Raw genomic sequence first — 20,388 nt, 5'->3', positions numbered from 1 at the left:
ATGATAGAAAATACCCAAAAGTGACACCATTCTAAAAACTGCACCCCTTAAGGTGCTCAAAACCACATTCAAGAAGTTTATTAACCCTTTAGGTGAGTCACAGGAATTTTTTTGAATATTTAAAAAAAAATGAACATCTAACTTTTTTCACAAAAAAAATACTTCAGGTTCACTATTTTTTTATTTTACCAAGGGTAACAGGAGAAATTGGACTGCAAAAGTTATTGTGCAATTTGTCCTGAGTACGCTGATACCTGATTTGTGGGGGGGGGGGGGGGGGGGAACGACTGTTTAGGCGCATGGCAGAGCTCAGAGTGGAAGGAGCGCCGTTTGACTTTTTCAATGCAAAATTGGCTGGAATTCAGATCAGACGCCATGTCACGTTTGGAGAGTCCCTGATGTACCTAAACAGTGGAAACCCCCTACAAGTGACCCCATTTTGGAAACTAGACCCCCCAAGGAACTTATCTATGTGGTGAGAACTTTGAACCCACAAGGGCTTTACAGAAGTTTATAACGTACAGCGGTACAATTAAAAAAAAAATCATATTTTTTCCACAAAAATGATCTTTTCACCCTCAATTCTTATTTTTCCAAGGGTAACAGGACCCTAAAAGTTATTGTGCAATTTTTCCTGAGTACGCTGATATCCCACATGTGGGGGTAAACCACTATTTGGGTGCATGGCAGAGCTCGGAAGGGAAGCAGTGCCATTTGACGTTTTTGGCTGGAATTCAGATCGGACACCATGTCGCGATTGGAAAACCCCTGATGTACCTAAACAGTGGAAACCCCCCCACAAATGACACCATTTTGGAAATGAGACCCCCTAAGGAACTTATCTAGATGTGTGGTGAGCACTTTGAACCCCCAAGGGCTTCACAGAAGTTTATAATGCCCGGGCATGAAAATAAAATAAATCGTATTTTTTCCACAAACATGATCAATTAGTCCCCAATTTTTTCATTTTCCCAAGGGTAACTGGAGAAATTGGGCCCCAAAAGTTGTTGTCCAATTTGTCATGAGTACGCTGACACCCCATATGTGGGAGAAAACTACTGTATGGACACACGTCGGGGCTCGGAAGGGAAGCAGTGGCGTTTTGGAATGCAGACTTTGATGGAATGGTCTGCGGGTGTCATGTATGTTTGGAGAGCCCCTGATGTACCTAAACTATTGAAACTCCCCACAAGTGACCCCATTTTGGACACTAGACCCCCACGGAACTTATTTAGATGTGTGGTGAGCACTTTGAACCCCCAAGTGCTTCACAGAAGTTTATAACGCTCGGACATGAAAATAAAAAAAGCATTTTTTTCCACAAAAATGATATTTTTGCCCCCAATTTTTTATTTTCCTAAGGGTAGCAGGAGAAATTGGACCCCAAAAATTGGTTTGCAATTTGTCCTGAGTAGACGGATACCCTACATGTGGGGGTAAAACACTGTTTGGGCGCATGGCAGAGCTTGGAAGGGAAGGAGCACCATTTGACTTTTTCAACTCAGAATTGGATGGAATTGAAATCAGACGCCATGTTGCATTTGGAGAGCACCTGATGTGCCCAAACAGTGGAAACCCCCAATTCTAACTCCAACCCGAACCCCAACACACCCCTAACCCTAATCTCAGCCCTAGCCCTAACCCAAATGGAAATAAATACTTTTTTTATTTTATTATTTTTCCCTAACTAAGGGGGTGATAACGGGGGGTTTGATTTACTATTTATGGCAGTTTTTATATTTGGCAGCTGTCGCACGCTAAAAGACGCTTTTTATTGTAAAAATAGTTTTTGCATCACCACATATTGAGAGCTATAATTTTTCCGTATTTTGACCCACCGAGTCATGTGAGGTCTTATTTTTTGCGGGACGAGTTGACGTTTTTACTGGTACCATTTTCGGGCACGTGACACTTTTTGATCGCTTTTTATTCCAATTTTTGGGACGCAGAATGAACAAAAACCAGCGTTTCATGAATTTCTTTTGGGGGGGTGCGTTTACACCGTTCCGCGTGCGGTAAAGTTGATAAAGCGGTTTTATTCTTCAGGTCAGTACGGTTACAGCGATACCTCATTTAGGTCTTTTTTTACGTTTTGTCGGTTTTATGCAATGAAAACTATTTTATATAAAAAATAATTTTTGCATCGCTTTATTCTGCGAGCTATAACTTTTTAATTTTTCGCTGATGATGCTGTATGGCGGCTCGTTTTTTGCGGGACAAGATGACGTTTTCAGCGGTACCATGGATATTTATATGCGTCTTTTTGATTGCGCGTTATTACAATTTTTGTTTGGCGGTATGATAAATCATTTTTTGTTTCGTTTTTTATTTTTATTTTTTAAGGGGTTCGCTAAAGGGGTTAACTAATGGGACAGTTTTATAGGGCGGGTCGTTACGGACGCGGCGATACCCAATATGTGTACTTTTATTGTTTTGGTTTTTTTATTTCCAAAAAATGGATTTGGGGGGAATATTTTTTTTTTTTTTCTAATTTATTTGGCGATTATTTTAAAATTATTTTAACACTTTTTTTTTTTTTAACTTTATTACATAGTCCCAGGTGGGACATGACTGTCCTGTGACAGATCGCTGATCTGTCACATCACAGATCACTGTGACAGATCAGCGATCTGTCACAGGCAGTGCAGAAGGCTTCCTCATGCCTGCGCTTTGCAGGCACTGAGGAAGCCAGCTTCCTGCAGGCCCCCGAAGGCCCCCGTTGCCATCTTGGATTCGGGGGCCTGCAGGAAAGGAGCCCCCCACAGCAGCGCTGCACATTGCGCTGCCGTGGGGGGCTCAGGGAAGCACGGAGGGAGCCCCCTCCCTGCCGATGCTTCCCTTTAACCCCGGGAACACCGCGATCATGTTTGATCGCGGTGTGCAAGGGGTTAACGTGTCGGGCGCGGTCCGTGACCGCCCCTGACACATTATCACAGCTGACACCCGGCACAATCAGCTGACACCCGGCCGCGATCAGCGGCATTCACCACGTGGGCGCCGCTGATCGCGGTAGACGTACTATCCCATCCATGGGCATAGGGACCCGGGTCCCATGGACGGGATAGTACGTCAGATGTCAGGAAGGGGTTAATAGTCTCAATGGGAGATTAGAAGCTGCCATAACCCGATTGATCGTCTGTACCATGCCAACCCATTGGTGACCCTTGATCACATGACGGGGGTCACCGAAGGACCGGATCTCCACTGTACTAGTTCTGTATGTGACTGACATCTTTAGATCTAACTATTCTAGGTGTAAATAGCTATTCTATCCTGTTGAGTCACGCTGTGATTTTACTATACACGGTAGATGAATTGCCAGTTTTTCAAAAAGACATGTGGGATCCCACGCCTTTTTTTTCCAAAAAGAATTTACTAACAACCATGTACAGTACACACAAAAAGCACTGATTATATACCGTATATCCTTCTGTATCTATCTTAATCTCTTTCTGTATATACAGCTCTGGCAAAAAATGAAGAGACCACTGCACAGTTTTATAAAAATCAGCTTTTCTACATGTCTGACAGGAGAAAGCGCCTCCTGAGCGCGAAACGTACGTCGGAGGCAACTGTGCACCACCTGGTAAGCTTTTTCCATATGACTGTCGCTGATATATGATGTAACTTATGATGAATGTTATGGATTCTGCTTGCCGTCATTAGCCTGATTACACATCGGCTGGTTGCCCTGAGGATATTTTGTCCAGCCTATATGGTGATTTGGCATTTGTAACAGCCCTTGTGTTGGCATATTTTACAAACTATCCTGGCTAATGTTATATACAGGTGCACTTTTTTTTTTTTTTTTTTTTTTTTTTTTCCACCCCCACCTGCCTTCTTAATATTGGTGTCTATTTGTCATCTGCAACTTTGCTGCTTATTTATATACTGTATATATTTGTCTGTGCTTGCATTTAATAAAGTATTTTGATATTTTTATACTACTTGGATTCGTTTGCTCCTTTTTTCTCCTAAATTTGTAGGGCTCAAGTCATGTAAAGCTAGAACAAAACCTATCAATGAGAAGCAAAGGAGAGCCACGCTGAAGTTTGCCAAAGACCATAAGGATTGATTGGTAAGGACTGGAGTAAGATAATCTCTGATGAGACTAATTTTCAGCTTTACCTAACACCTGGTCGTCTAATGATTAGACAGAGACCTGGAGAGGCGTACAAGGCACAGTTTCTTGCACCCACTGTGAAATTTGGTGGAGGATCGATGATGATCTGGGGATGCTTCAGCAAGGGTGGAATTGGGCAGGTTAATCTTTGCGAAGGACGTATGAATCAAGCCACATACAAGGTTATCCTTGAAAAACAGTTAATTTCTTCTGCTCAGGCAATGTTCCCCAACTCTGAGGGCTGTTTTTTCCAGCAGGACAATGCACCATGCCACATAGCTAGGTCATTCAATGTGTGGATGAAGGACCACCACATCAAATCCCTGTCATGGCCAGCCCAATCTCCAGACCTGAACCCCATTGAAAACCTCTGGAATGTAATCAAGAGGAAGATGGATAGTCACAAGCCATCAAACAAAGAAGAACTGCTTAAATTTTTGTACCAAGAATGGCATAAGGTCACCCAAAAGCAGTGTGAAAGACTGGTGGAAAGCATGCCAAGAAGCATGAAAGGTGTGAATAAAAATCATGGTTATTCCACAAAACATTGATTTCTGAATTCTTCCCGAGTTAAAACATTAGTATTGTTGTTTCTAAATGATTATGAACTTGTTTTCTTAGCATTATTTGAGGTCTGTAAGCACTGCATTGTTTTGTTCTTTTGACCATTTCTTATTTTCTGAAAATACAAAATTTAGTGCTCTGAAATTCGAACAGGGCTTTGGAGTCGGAGCTCATTTTGGTGGAGTCAGAATAAAATGGTCCAACTCCGACTCCTAAAATATATAATAAATTGGGTACAGTAGTTCAATGCAGAATGTGCTGAATATTTTTTCATAGGAATTTGGGAAAGTTATGAAATATCCTATAAATGGCTGTTCTATTCCTGATCTAAGGCTACATTCACACACAGCGTTTTTGCTGCGTTTTTTGAGGATACGTTTTTCAGATGCAAAAGCAGATCAGCTTTTTAAAAAACCGCATCACCTGAAAGGTTTTTGAGCTCATAGATAATGTTTTCAATAGCAAAAGCAGATTAGAAATCTGCTCTATCCATATGTCTATCCATATCTTATCTGTACCAAAAAGAATGAAAGCCGGGTAGCACACAGACTAACACTCCTTTTTTTTTTAGCACCAGTCAGGTACACATCATAGCTGCCCAAAAGGACGCCCAGGACAGGCATTGCTCGTCTTCAGTAACACATCAACATCAATTGATAGTTGGAATAAATAGACTGCATTCACCACATCTTAAGGTGCAGGCTTTATTTTCAAGCGTAGGGGTGTGCAGTATAAGGTTCTGCAGCAGCTGAGGTGTGTAGTATTAGATTCTGCGGAACAGTAGGAGGTTCTGCCCCCCCCTAGTTTTGATCCTGGCTAAAACCGTTTCTTATAGATATGGCGAACCCTCAGGTAACCCTAAATGAAGGTCAATGGACACAGGTGGCTGAATTGAAGGAATTGCTTAATCACCTATTTACCATGACTAAAAAATTACAAGCTGAGGATTTAACTCCTGGCATTTTCATAAGGGAGTGGAAGAACTTGCTATTTTGACTGTCCCAAAGAGGAGATTTAATCGCAGATGGCATTTCTGCTTCAATGAAACGGAGAGAGACACAGCTATTGGAAAATAAAATTTTTCTGGCAGCTGTTTATGTGGACCCAAGTCATCGTATATTGCTTGATGATCAACAGCTTACTAAAGGAAAAGCTCTGACTGAGGTAGCAGTCAGGATGAGTGGCCTACAGGAGGCCTGCCAGGCGCAAGAGGACTTGGGTCCTGACAGTGCTACTGCTGTCATATCTTCATCCTCATCAGATGAGGAGTTTGACAAGTATTTGGATGATATGGAGCAGGCAAAGCGTTGCTGCAAGGAAAAAGATTTCGCTCCGTCTCCTATAGCAAGCAGATTGACCATATTTCAGCAAAATGTTTTACTTGCTCTCAAAGAAAAAGAAAAATTCAACCGTTCATCAAAACTGACTGTGCATGAGACAATTCTTTTATACTTGGAAATTGTTAGAGATGTTGCCCATGTGGTTACGGCTTTGCCTCCAACCCAAGTTAATGTAGAGAGGTTGTTCTCTGGCCTTAAAATTATTAGGTCAGATTTTAGGTCATCTATGAAAGAGGATCTGATGGAGGCAATTCTATTTCTTGGAACAAATTCATAGACTGCACAAATGTTATTTAGTATGTTTTTGTTGAAAACTGCTTTTTTGCCACTTACAAAGTTTATTACATAGTGAGATATATATATATATATATATATATATATATATATATTCGATATTACATAGTGTATTACATATTTACAATTTATTACAGTTTGTGTTCTAAAGTTGCATTCCAATAAATATATTATGTTCTAAATGTCTTGATTATTGCATCATAAAAATGATTAAATGTCTGATGAACACATTGTACTACAATAAATTTTCCACTTAAATATAAGCAATATACGTTGGAGTCGGAGTCGTGGAGTCGGTGGAAGGGAAATTGAGGAGTCGGAGTCGCAGGTTTGGCTTACCGACTCCACAGCCCTGAATTCGAAGACATGTTATCAGTAGTTTATAGAATAAAAGAGCAATTTATATTTTACTCAAAAATATACCTATAAAAATCAGAAAAAGAAAATTTTGCAGTGGGCTCTTAATTTTTGCCAGAGCTGTATATCTTGAAGAATATTTCCTTAGAAAACTATGTAAAAGCTCATAAAAACTGCATTGCAATCGGATCGCATTCGCATTGCAATAGGATGTAAATCAGATGCTAGGTGATAAAAAAAAAAATCTAATTCTACTCGCATGGAAAAAGTATGATACGCATTCGACTTTTAATGAACAATCTCAGACCGATTTTAAAATCAGCAGTCTCCGGCCATAGAGGTACAGTAGCATGAGGCTACAACCCACAGAAGTTGCCCAGGTAGAGCAGCTCATCCAGGATGGCACATCAATGCGAGCTGTGGCAAGAAGGGTAGATGTGTCTGTCAGCACAGTGTCCAGAACATGGAACAGATACCGTACCAAAATACAGGCCAGTACACCAGGAGCCTTGAAGGGAGCTGTAGGAGGGCAACAATCCAACAGCAGGACCACTACCTCCTCCTTTGTGCAAATGGGGAAAAGGAGGTGCAGTGCAAGCCCTGCAAAATGACCTCCAGAAGGACACTAACATCCATGTGTCAGCTCAAACCAACAGGAAGACTCCATGAGGGTGGTATGAGGGCACAAAATCCACAAGTGGGTGTTGAGCTTACAGCCCAACACCATGCAGGGCAATTGGCATTTGCACCAAGGTTGGAAGATCCGACATTGGCACCGTGTGCTCTTCACGGATGAGAGCAGTTTCACACTGAGCACGAGATAGACGTGACAGTCTGGAGATTCCGTGGAAAGTGTTCCGCTGTCTACAACATTCTCCAGCATGACTGGTATAAGTGGGTCAGCAATGGTGTGGGGAGGCATTTCTTGGGAAGGTCGCATAGCCCTTCATGTGCTAGCCAGAGGTACCAGGCTGAGATCCTCAGACCCATTGTGAGACTATATGCAGGTGCAGTGGGCCGTGACTTCCTTCTGACGCATGACAATGCTAGGCCTCATGTGGATGAATTGTCAGAAGTTTTTGTACGATGAAGGCATTGATGCTATGGACTGGTCGGCCCGTTTACCAGACCCTACTCCAATCGAGATCATCTGGGACATCATATCTCGTTCCATCCACCAACTCCATCTTGCACCACACACTGTCCAGGAGTTGACTGATGCTTTTATCCAGGTCTGGTAGGAGATCTCTCAGGAGAACATCCGCCGCCACATCAGGACCAAGACCTCAAGGCAGGGCACGGAAAGGAAGGAGTGATATTTTGGAACGCATACTTTTATGGAATGGTCTTCGGGTGTCCTGTTGCGTCTGGAGAGCGTCTGATGTTCCTAAACCATGAAAACCCCAAGTGAACCTATTTTGGAAATCACACCCCTCAAGGAATTTATCCAGGGGCATAGTGAGCATTTTGAACCCACAGGTACGACACAGAACTTGATAACATTTGGTCGTCATATTGAATGTGTTGTCAAGAGTGTTGAGCTCAAGTGCTCGAGTATGCAACGAATATCGCAGGTGCTCGAGTGACATGTTCTAGTCCCTGCTCCACATGTTTTGTGGCTGTAAGACACAAAAAAAAAAAAAAACATGCGGGGATCTGCAATATTCCATGCACACTTGAGCATCTGATAAAAAAAAAAAAAACAAAAAACAAAAAAAAAATAGAGTAGCGAGCACCCCGGGCTTAAAATTAGCCGTCATATCGTAATTTTTTTTCTTTTCATAAAAAAAAAAAGAACAAATTCCAGGGCTGTGGAGTCGGTAAGCCACAGTTGCGACTCCGACTCCTGGATTTTATCAGACTCCGACTCCTTCATAAATGGCCAATTCATAACAACAAATTTACTGTTGTAAAATATTAAACATCGTGCTTATTCAGTTTCTCACCATCATATAAGTAATCAGACCACTTAGAGCAAAAACTACATTAGAATACAATTAGAATATAGCAAATAACTTTTATAAACTTTTCTAAACTGTAAGTAAATATGCAATAAACACGTTTATGCAGTTAATAAGAAATCTATAAATTTGTCCTCAGAAAAAAGTATTGCCTCTGTCAGATCCTCCTTCATGGATGCCCTCAAATCTGATCTAATTATTTTGAGAGCAGAGAACAACCTCTCTACACTAACTTGTGTTGGTGGCAAAGCAGTAACCACTCGGGCAACATCTCTGACAATGTCAGGATACAGAGGAATCGCTTGTTGCACTGTTATTTTTGATGAACGGTCAAATTTCTCAATTTCTTTTAGTGCACATGAAAAATTCTGCTGAAATGTACTGGCTGTGTTCCTTGATGGGGGATGACTCTTCTTCTATGCGGGAACGCTTTGCACGGTCCTTGTGATCCAAATATTTTTCTAAATTAAATTCTTCATCAGTTGATGATGAGGGTGAAGATGTGGCAGGACGACCAAATTCTTCTTGTTCCTCCTGACTGTTCTGCAACCCTTTCATCCTTACTGCTATTTCAAACAGAGCTTCTTTTCCTTTACTTAGCTGTTGATCATCTAGAAGAATCCGATACATTGGGTCTACATAAACAGCTGCCAAAAGAATGTTATTTTGTAATAGTAGCTCCTCTCTCCGTTTCATTGATGTAGCAATGCCACTTGCAATTAACCCTCCTCTTTGGGACAGGCGAAATATCAGGTTCTTCCACTCCTTTAAGAAAATACCTGGAGTTAAGTCCTCTGCTTGTAATTTTTTAGTCACTGTAAATGGGTGCTCTAGCAATTTTTCCAGCTCAGTCACCTGATTCCACTGACTTTCATTTAGCATCAGTTGAGGGTTAGCCATGTCTACAACAAAGGTTTTCAGTTCAACCAAGCGCTGAATCATTAAGTACTGCCCCATCGTGTGGCTTGATCAATAAATGCCCCTTTTCCAGCACGTCTCTTCAAAATTGAATAACTTTAGGGGTTCTGGCAACAGTAGCCAATTTTCTCACCTTGCCAATCAGTGCAGCAGCATGTCCTTCTTGCAGACTGTCGCTTATAGCCAGCTGTAGCGTATGCACAACACAGCGCATGTGATGAATGAAAGAACATATTGACACAGTTTCAACAAGATCATCTAAACTATCATGTTGGTGTTCATCTGAAGCAACTTCAGTTTGCTCCTCAGTTACAATACTGTGTTCCTCTATTTCAAACATTTCTGTGTCTGTGGACCCAGAATGTTCTTCTAGCTGCTGGTCACCATCATTACTCTCATTCATTAGCTTAATAGTACTTATCATATTTGAAGCATTGTCAGTTACGACAGAAAGAACTTGCTCTTTTTTAAGTTCATAGTCTTGCAGAACCTTTTCCACCAAGACCTTTGAGAAACTCACTGGTGTGATGAGCTTTGGTGTCTTTTACTGCCAATGTCTTGGTAACTATTTCATTTTTGTCACAAACAAATCGGACATTGATGGCAAAATAGTTCACTCTGTGACGTGTGCAGGCATCCATTTTAAGAAACAGAAAGCGTCCCTTGAGAGTTTTTTTAAGTTCTTCCTTTTGTTTAAAAGCTTCTTCGATTACTAATTTTCTAATACTCTCTCTCTCCAGAGAAACACCAAGCTTGCGGGCCATTTCCCCATTCAGACACATAAAAGCTGGTCGTGAAAATAATGAAATAGGCACACCATCCTTTACAACAAGCTCTATGATCTGTTTTTTAAATGTATCTACTGTCATTGTCACAGTAACTTTGTCACTGACAAAATATCTTGCAACTGATGGCTGCAAAGTTCTCTGCTCCTTTGTTTGGCTGGAAGAGCTGGGCACTGGTTCATTGGTTTGGATGCAGTCTTTCTCATCCACTGCTTTCAGTACTTCTGGATGAAAGCGCTGTAAATGTCTCTTTAGATTAGAAGCTCTGGTAGGAGCATTTTTATCTTTGCCTGAATATGCACTCATCTTGGCTTCACAGCATTTGTTTTCGTCTGGATCATTTGTCATACACTGACAGACATAATGTTTTCTATCTTGAGTGATGGTGAAATGTTCAAATACAGCTGATTTAATGTGATGCTTCTTTGACATTCTCAGGTTTTTAATTCTGAATTCACAATCCAAATGACAATTGTTCTTCCTAAAAACAATTGTACAAAATTATTGCCAGGTCGTACAACTGATATAGTGGTCAGTAATACTGTTATTATTCCTCATGTACTCACAGTTAACTGATGCAAAGTTTGTTGAAAGGATAATACTTCTTACAGTCTTCCTCTTTTGAGTAGCAGGCAGCTGTGAGATGCTTGGAAGACGCACACCTAGTATGATCTAGTCTAGAGGAGGAGCTTTACTACTAAGAATTTGCAACACATTTTCACTTTCAGTTTCATACATTGTAAGTAGGGGGGTTGGGGCAGCATGAGGTTAACCAAGTATAAGATTAGATAAGGGCAGTGGAGAACAGTGACACACAAGAAGTAAGAAATGTCTCTATCTCCAGCAGAACTGCTTATCACTGTTGTTCATAGTTTGATAGAACATATATATTTGAGTAACATTTATAAAATTCATATGAAAGTTCAATTATGAAATATTAATACATTTTTTTTTAAAGCTGGAGTCGGAGTCGGTACATTTCTACCGACTCCAACCAAAACTAACTCCGACTCCGACTCCACAGCCCTGACAAATTCTAATTCCAACCCTAACACTACCCTATCCCCAACACTAACTGGAAAGAATGGAAAAATTTTTTTTAAAAAATATTAATTTTTTTTCTAACTAAGGGGTTGACAAGGGGGGGGGGGGGGGAATTTGATTTACTATTTTATTTGAAAAAACCCTAAGTCCAACCCTAACGGCAAAGAAAATAAAATTTATAAAATCTTAAAGAAAAAAAATTGTTTTTATTGTCTGTATAAGACACAGCTTAATTGTAAAGTGGTACTATAGAAATAGAATTATTTATATTATTAGAATCAGTTTTCTATGCTGCAGATCTAGCAGTGCTATTGATCTGTGTATATCCCCATCCACACCACAGCTTTCTGTGTACAATGTATAGTGACAGAGAGCTGTTAATCACTGCTGGGGGTATGGTTGGACTAACAGGCACGAGGACAGGTGTCCTCTAGTGAAGAGTGAATGTGCTTGAATAAGGCGTTAAATTAGTAGAGTGTCTTCGGAGTGCTCTAATACTATGTTCAAGTCCCCGCAGCTGCATGTCTATCTGCTGTTTGACAGACAACACAAGCAGAGATTTTCTGTTTGTTAGTCAATCCCTGCATGTGATGCGGCTGTCGCAATATCCCCAGACATGCAGCCGTGGGGACACGCATAGTATGAGGCTGCGTGCACACGCTGCGGATTCCGCTGCGTTTCCGCAGCGGTTTTGGCCGCTGCGGACCCGCAGCAGTTTTAGCTGCGGTGTACAGTACCATTCAAATGAATGGTATAAAAAAAACGCTGTGTAGACGTAGCGGAAAAATCCGCACGGATTTGCTGCGGTTTTGAATCCGCAGAAAGAATTGACATGTCAATTCTTTCTGCGGAAACCGCTGCGGGTTCCTATCTCCACCATTGTGGAGATGGTGAATCCGCAGGACCAAACCGCAGGCAAAACCGCAGATAATCCGCAGGTCTTTTGACCTGCGGTTTATCTGCGGTTTTTGCAAAATCCGTGCGGATTAATCCGCAGCGGATTCCGCAGCGCGTGCACGTACCCTTAGAGCAACCTGAAGATACTTTATTGGCACAGGAGCATGCTCGGATAGCACCTTATTCGAGCATATTCACTCATTACCATTGTCCTCAAGTGATAATCTCCTGCTGATAAAACACTGATTGTATAGAAACAGCAAAACATAGCCTGGTGACACATCACTGAAATCAGGGTCTCTGCACCTACATTATGGTGGGACAGTGATCATGATGTCTGTAAAGCACTGTGGTGCTAAACAAGAAAAATAATAAATGAAAGTTTTATAGATTTTCCTTTGGCCACAAACTTTGTTTCTCCAGACGCAGATAACTTTATGGAAGTCTACGGACAGCTCCACTGGGAGCTGTAGTCCTTTGAGATGTGGAGCATCACTTCACAATGAATGTATATGGTGGAGATACTAACATAAGGTGACTGCGGACAACCTTGGGAAAGGTCACAAAAGGGCCTGAAACTAGACCTTCACCTTCAGTACCTCAGAGGGCGGCCATGTACCGGCTGTTATCCCTCCTGGGGCACTAACACCGCCAGACCCCACAGAACAGGGCAGGAATTAGGTAACAGAGCCCCACACAGCACAGGAGCGCCTGTCACTGACAGAGGGAGGAGGAGCCGCAGGCAGCCGTAAAGCGCCACTCGGGAGGACGGCAGCACATGGGCGCAGCTGACACAGGCTGGCAGGTAAATAAGGCCCTTGGCACGTCCTCGCCATTACTCACCCGGATTCCTTTAACCACCGTGATGTTATCATTCTCGTCCGCCTCGAATGAGACTCTTCTCGTGCTGCCGGTGCCTCCCATGACAGAGTCCGCCTGACAGCCACGATCCCCGGGACAGCGGCCGGGTCAAACACTACAGGCCGCACAAGGGGACATACAAGCCGGCAGCCGCTTATCAACTACAACGCTACTGATTGGTTGGTGGCGACGACGCCACGCCTACAAGCCATGATATGGGCCGCTCATTGGTGAGGGAGTGTCCGGCAACTTAGACGCGGAAAGTTTCTCCGGGTTGCAAAGTGTTGTATTCCACAGCGAGCTGCCTGCCTGAGGGTGCGGACTGTGCCGTCCTCAGCGAGCTGCCTGCCTGAGGGTGCGGACTGTGCCGTCCTCAGCGAGCTGCCTGCCTGAGGGTGCGGACTGTAGTGTCCTCAGCGAGCTGCCTGCCTGAGGGTGCGGACTGTGCCGTCCTCGGCGAGTTGCCTGCCTGAGGGTGCGGACTGTGCCGTCCTCGGCGAGTTGCCTGCCTGAGGGTGCGGACTGTGCCGTCCTCGGCGAGTTGCCTGCCTGAGGGTGCGGACTGTGCCGTCCTCAGCGAGCTGCCTGCCTGAGGGTGCGGACTGTAGTGTCCTCAGCGAGCTGCCTGCCCGAGGGTGCGGACTGTGCCGTCCTCAGCGAGCTGCCTGCCCGAGGGTGCGGACTGTGCCGTCCTCAGCGAGCTGCCTGCCCGAGGGTGCGGACTGTGCCGTCCTCGGCGAGTTGCCTGCCTGAGGGTGCGGACTGTGCCGTCCTCAGCGAGCTGCCTGCCTGAGGGTGCGGACTGTAGTGTCCTCAGCGAGCTGCCTGCCTGAGGGTGCGGACTGTGCCGTCCTCGGCGAGTTGCCTGCCTGAGGGTGCGGACTGTGCCGTCCTCAGCGAGCTGCCTGCCTGAGGGTGCGGACTGTAGTGTCCTCAGCGAGCTGCCTGCCCGAGGGTGCGGACTGTGCCGTCCTCAGAGAGCTGCCTGCCTGAGGGTGCGGACTGTGCCGTCCTCAGCGAGCTGCCTGCCTGAGGGTGCGGACTATGCCGTCCTCAGCGAGCTGCCTGCCTGAGGGGGCGGACTGTGCCGTCCTCAGCGAGCTGCCTGCCTGAGGGTGCGGACTGTGCCGTCCTCAGCGAGCTGCCTGCCTGAGGGTGCGGACTGTGCCGTCCTCAGCGAGCTGCCTGCCTGAGGGTGCGGACTGTGCCGTCCTCAGCGAGCTGCCTGCCTGAGGGGGCGGACTGTGCCGTCCTCAGCGAGCTGCCTGCCTGAGGGTGCGGACTGTGCCGTCCTCAGCGAGCTGCCTGCCTGAGGGTGCGGACTGTAGTGTCCTCAGCGAGCTGCCTGCCTGAGGGTGCGGACTGTGCCGTCCTCGGCGAGTTGCCTGCCTGAGGGTGCGGACTGTGCCGTCCTCAGCGAGCTGCCTGCCCGAGGGTGCGGACTGTGCCGTCCTCAGCGAGCTGCCTGCCTGAGGGTGCGGACTGTAGTGTCCTCAGCGAGCTGCCTGCCCGAGGGTGCGGACTGTGCCGTCCTCAGCGGACTGTGCCGTCCTCAGCGAGCTGCCTGCCCGAGGGTGCGGACTGTGCCGTCCTCAGCGAGCTGCCTGCCCGAGGGTGCGGACTGTGCCGTCCTCAGCGAGCTGCCTGCCCGAGGGTGCGGACTGTGCCGTCCTCAGCGAGCTGCCTGCCCGAGGGTGCGGACTGTGCCGTCCTCAGCGAGCTGCCTGCCCGAGGGTGCGGACTGTGCCGTCCTCAGCGAGCTGCCTGCCCGAGGGTGCGGACTGTGCCGTCCTCAGCGAGCTGCCTGCCCGAGGGTGCGGACTGTGCCGTCCTCAGCGAGCTGCCTGCCCGAGGGTGCGGACTGTGCCGTCCTCAGCGAGCTGCCTGCCCGAGGGTGCGGACTGTGCCGTCCTCAGCGAGCTGCCTGCCCGAGGGTGCGGACTGTGCCGTCCTCAGCGAGCTGCCTGCCCGAGGGTGCGGACTGTGCCGTCCTCAGCGAGCTGCCTGCCCGAGGGTGCGGACTGCGCCGTCCTCAGCGAGCTGCCTGCCCGAGGGTGCGGACTGCGCCGTCCTCAGCGAGCTGCCTGCCCGAGGGTGCGGACTGCGCCGTCCTCAGCGAGCTGCCTGCCCGAGGGTGCGGACTGCGCCGTCCTCAGCGAGCTGCCTGCCCGAGGGTGCGGACTGCGCCGTCCTCAGCGAGCTGCCTGCCCGAGGGTGCGGACTGCGCCGTCCTCAGCGAGCTGCCTGCCCGAGGGTGCGGACTGCGCCGTCCTCAGCGAGCTGCCTGCCCGAGGGTGCGGACTGCGCCGTCCTCAGCGAGCTGCCTGCCCGAGGGTGCGGACTGCGCCGTCCTCAGCGAGCTGCCTGCCCGAGGGTGCGGACTGCGCCGTCCTCAGCGAGCTGCCTGCCCGAGGGTGCGGACTGCGCCGTCCTCAGCGAGCTGCCTGCCCGAGGGTGCGGACTGCGCCGTCCTCAGCGAGCTGCCTGCCCGAGGGTGCGGACTGCGCCGTCCTCAGCGAGCTGCCTGCCCGAGGGTGCGGACTGCGCCGTCCTCAGCGAGCTGCCTGCCCGAGGGTGCGGACTGCGCCGTCCTCAGCGAGCTGCCTGCCCGAGGGTGCGGACTGCGCCGTCCTCAGCGAGCTGCCTGCCCGAGGGTGCGGACTGCGCCGTCCTCAGCGAGCTGCCTGCCCGAGGGTGCGGACTGCGCCGTCCTCAGCGAGCTGCCTGCCCGAGGGTGCGGACTGCGCCGTCCTCAGCGAGCTGCCTGCCCGAGGGTGCGGACTGCGCCGTCCTCAGCGAGCTGCCTGCCCGAGGGTGCGGACTGCGCCGTCCTCAGCGAGCTGCCTGCCCGAGGGTGCGGACTGCGCCGTCCTCAGCGAGTTGCCTGCCTGAGGGGTGCGGACTGCGCCGTCCTCAGCGAGCTGCCTGCCTGAGGGGTGCGGGCTGCGCCGTCCTCAGCGAGCTGCCTGCCTGAGGGGTGCGGGCTGCGCCGTCCTCAGCGAGCTGCCTGCCTGAGGGGTGCGGGCTGCGCCGTCCTCAGCGAGCTGCCTGCCTGAGGGGTGCGGGCTGCGCCGTCCTCAGCGAGCTGCCTGCCTGAGGGGTGCGGGCTGCGCCGTCCTCAGCGAGCTGCCTGCCTGAGGGGTGCGGGCTGCGCCGTCCTCAGCGGGCTGCCTGCCTGAGGGGTGCGCTGCGCCGTCCTCAGCGAGCTGCCTGCCTGAGGGGTGCGGGCTGCGCTGTCCCAGACACCGCGCTGCAGTGATTAGTCTCCAGGATATCGTCTGCTGCATGCTCACATTAGAGGGCACACATGGCGCTGCATAGGCTGATTCTATACATTTTTCCTCATACATGAGGTGTTGTTTTGTTTTTATCCAATAGAAACATTTTTGGACTCTGTCAATTTTTTTATGTAAAAAATAATTTTTTCTTCCCATTAGGGCTTGTTGAGTCGAGCGTAAATTGGTCTGTGTGCCGTCTATGAGAATAACACTCGTGGGCCGCACACTGGTGTTACTGAGCCGTTCATATGAGCATTGCTTTAGACAGACTGACCACATGAGTTACTGTATTTTTGAGATTATAAGATGCTCCGGATTCTAAGACACACCCGAAATTGAGAAGAAAAATAGGAGAAAAACTTTTTTTTAATAAAATGGTGGTGCTTCTTATAATCCATGCGTCTTATTGCTTACAGGGGTGGTGCTGGAGGAGGCAAGAGTGGAGCGTTACTGCAGGCTGGGATGAGGGGGTGTTAGGACGTGCGGTGTGCCGCTGTGGGTGTCTGGTGCTGCTGCGGATGTGCAGCGCGCCCGTTTTGGAAAGTGCCAATAATCTTTCCGGCTCATTTTTAGGGATTTGTGTGAAATGATGATCAACTTGCCTTTTTTTTTTTTTGTGTTCTAATATACACAAAAGAAATGAAGGTGTAGTTGCAATAATTTTCTGGGAGAAATACTTAAGTTTCTGGAACAGTTTCAAAGGTGCCAACACTTTCGGCCGTGACAGTATATTCATAGTTTAGAGCAGACCTGGGCAAATTGCGGGCCACATCTGGCAGTCTCAGTCCAGCCCATGGACCGAGACTGCCGTAGGGCTGAAAACCTGAGGTCCGCAGGCCACACCGTGCCCACCCGCTCACTGTCTCCCGCAGTCAGCATTGGTGGAGGTGGGGTCTCCGGCCACTTGACCAATCAGAGTGTGAAACAGCCGACGTGATGATTTCATCTCATCGCGTCAGCTGTGTACCACCGGAGAGGCAGCGCATCGGAGACCGCAGCAGAAGCAGAGCGCCTGGAAACGGGACCGAGGTGAGTATGTGGTTTTTTTTTTTTTTTTTGTTTGTTTTTTTTCCATATGTATGAATATGGGGATTCTATGGAGATGAACATGGGGATTCTTTGGGGGTGTCATGCTGCACACGGGGAGGCTATGGGGGTATCATGCTGCTCATGGGGAGGCTATGGGGGTGACATGGTGCACATGGGGAGGCTATGGGAAGGCTGTATACTGTCATGCAATATATGGGGAGGCTGTGTGGGGCTCATGCCGCATATGTAGTAGGCTGTGTGAGGCTCATGCTGCATAAAAGGGACTGTGGGGGGGTTGAAAGACATGTAGGGGGGTGTCAGCATACTTAATTATGCTCAATATTAAAGGGAATCTGTCACCTATTTTTTTTGCATATAACATGCGGCCACCGCCATCAGGGGCTTAGCTACAGCATTCTGTAATGCTGTAGATAAGCCCCCGATGTAACCTGAAAGATAAGAAAAACGAGTTAGTTTATACTCACCAGGGGGACGGTCCTGTCCGGGTCCGATGGGTGTCGTGGTCCAGGTCCGGCACCTCCCATCTTCTAGCGATGATGTCCTCTTCTTTGCTTCCTGTCGCGGCTCCAGTGCAGGCGTACTGCTCTGCCCTGTTGAGTGCAGAGTACTGCAGTGCGCAGGCGCCGGGAAAGGTCAGAGAGGTCCGCGACAGGAAGCAAAGAAGAGGACGTCATTTCTAGAAGATGGGAGCCGTCGGACCGCTACACCCATCGGGCCTGGACCGGACAGAATGCTGTAGATAAGCCCCTGATGGCAGTGGCCGCATCTTATATGCCAAAAAATAGGTGACAAATGTTAGGAATCTGTGTCCTGCCATACTTATGCAGAGATCCAGATCCTCACATTTGTCTCAAGAGGCTTAAGTCCTTTTAGCCAGCTTCTGGGCATGCTCCTGGAATGAGCTCCCATTGGAGTTCCGGAGTCAGGTGCTCAGGTCCTGCTCCTGATACCATTGGTTCAGCTCAGGGCTCTGGAGATTTCCGGAAGGTCCCGGTCACTATAAAAGGTGCGCATTGCCGCTATGCCATGCGCTAGTATTTTCTTGCTGCTGTATGTATGGTGATGGATGCTTGGACTGGTGACAGACTTATTAAGAAACCCCTTCCCTCTGATAATACGATTGTGTGAGTGATTGGGCAGCCGCCAGTAGCAGTGCTAGCGCCAGCGCGCTGGAGCTATACCTTCTCAGCAGCCAGCGTCCTGCATCGCGCCAGTGATATTGCGGTGTCTCCTCTGTGGCTCTGTTCACACCGCGCTGCGATTGCAGTTCTCCCGCATCTGCAGTTGCGACGCCTCCTGTCTTATCTAACGGTAGGTCTAGAGGGAGTAGTCCTGCTGCCTAAGGCTACTTCTGTGACTCTAAATACCGTGACAGTTTCGCTGTTAGTCTGTGTCCCTGAACAGACTCAGTGTATTAGTTTATACTTTTGCCTGCAGCTCTGTGAGCACAACAGAGCTCGCTTCAGTGCACTTAGGGTGCAGTTAACCCCGTGCACATTACCGCCACAGTGCTCTGCCTCTCTAGCAGTGGTTATATCACCTGCCGCATGGTGGACCCCGAGTGGCGAAAGCACTTCATTTATTTTTTATTTAGTGCTTTCCGCCACTCATAACACAGATTCCCTTTAAGTGATACAATTATTATTAATAAATTAATATTGAGTAGAATTAATTTCAAGCTATTAGTTTGGCCCTCCACAACAGTCATGGTCTTTCATGTGGCCCCTCAGGAAAATTAATTGCCCACCCCTGGTTTAGAGTATGAAGCTTCTGAACGTTTGTGCGCTTGCCATCTTTTTCAAGTGAATGCTATCTGGGGCCCACCTGAAAAAGCCCTAAAAAAAAAAAACTTTAAAAACAACGAACATATGCACAGCAATGTCAAAACGACTTAAAAGGTCTACACACCCCTTTTAAAATGCCAGGTTTTTGTCATGTGAAAAAAATCATACCAAGAATCTTTTTAGAACTTTTTCCACCTTTAATGTCACCCATGATCTGTGCAATTCAGTTAAAAATTATATATTAAATATTTTTGTGTGGAAAAAGAAAAATATAGTACTAAAGTAATTTGATTGCACAAATATACATATGCTAATGCTAATACTTTATTGAAGTACATTTGAATTTATGACCGCATTCAGTCCTTTTGGGTAGGAATGTGTTAGCATGGCACATCTGGAATTGTCAATCTTTGCCTACTCTGACTTGCAGAAGCGCTCTATATCTGACAAATTGCACGGCACCTGTGCACAGCACCCACTTCAGATTTTTCAGATTTGGGTTCAGATCTGGGTTTGGAATTATGCTTAGGGTTTTTCTTTCAAAATTGACTGATATTTTCAACTTTTTTTAATTCCCTCCACCTTGGCTAAAGCCCCAGTTGCATCTGAAAAAAATAGCCCAAAAGTATAATGCTACTTCCACCATGCTTTACTAGTGGCTAGTATATTAATTTGGTGATGCAAAGTGTTGGTTTTGTGCCATACCTTTTGTAATTATGTCCAAAACGTTCAAACTTGGTCTCATTAGACCATAACTTGTTTTCCTACATGCTTTTGGCCTACTTGACATAACTTTTGGGAAAGCATAGCTGTGCTTAGATGTTTTTCTTTGTAAGGCAAGGCTTCCGCCTTGCAACCTTACCTCACTGGCAAGACATTTGAAGACTATGGGAAATTGTTGTTGCAGTACACAAAGAGTACTTGTCAGAAATAACTGCAGCTCCTTTGGTATTGCTGAAGACTTCTTGGCAGTTTTTGGCAAACTTATCTTTTCTTGTCTTTTCATCAATTTTTCAGAGATGCCCAGTTCTATGTCATGTCACTGTTGTATCAAATGTAAGCAACTTCTTGTTGACCATCTTATTTCATGATATATCTAATTCCATGGAAACATTTTTATACCAGTTCCTGA

The 20,388-nt window shown here is 47.0% G+C and overlaps 2 protein-coding genes across 4 annotated transcripts in view; one reads left to right on the top strand and one right to left on the bottom strand.

Moving 5' to 3' along the window:
- Positions 1–13,323, bottom strand: part of CHCHD3 (coiled-coil-helix-coiled-coil-helix domain containing 3) — a 214,889-nt gene extending 201,566 nt beyond the window's left edge. The window contains exon 1 of one of the 2 annotated variants that reach the window (XM_073580986.1): positions 13,127–13,323. In XM_073580986.1, coding sequence (XP_073437087.1) covers positions 13,127–13,207 — 81 coding nt within the window. In that variant the 5' untranslated portion in view covers positions 13,208–13,323. The remainder of the gene's footprint in view (positions 1–13,126) is intronic. The other variant, XM_073580987.1, reaches the window with a different exon arrangement.
- Positions 13,019–20,388, top strand: part of LOC141095104 (uncharacterized) — a 63,998-nt gene continuing 56,628 nt past the window's right edge. The window contains exon 1 of one of the 2 annotated variants that reach the window (XM_073580985.1): positions 13,019–13,088. Coding sequence is in view for 1 of the 2 variants with exons in the window: in XM_073580984.1 (XP_073437085.1) it covers positions 13,062–13,088 (27 nt within the window). In the remaining variant the exon portion in view is untranslated. The remainder of the gene's footprint in view (positions 13,089–20,388) is intronic. The other variant, XM_073580984.1, reaches the window with a different exon arrangement.

The sequence above is a fragment of the Dendrobates tinctorius genome, unplaced genomic scaffold, assembly GCF_039654945.1.
Source record: "Dendrobates tinctorius isolate UK_male_01 unplaced genomic scaffold, ASM3965494v1 ptg000066l, whole genome shotgun sequence".
NCBI classification, from domain to species: domain Eukaryota; kingdom Metazoa; phylum Chordata; class Amphibia; order Anura; family Dendrobatidae; genus Dendrobates; species Dendrobates tinctorius.
Note: the sequence above shows the minus strand (reverse complement) of the source record. Positions and strands in the feature narration are given on the sequence as shown.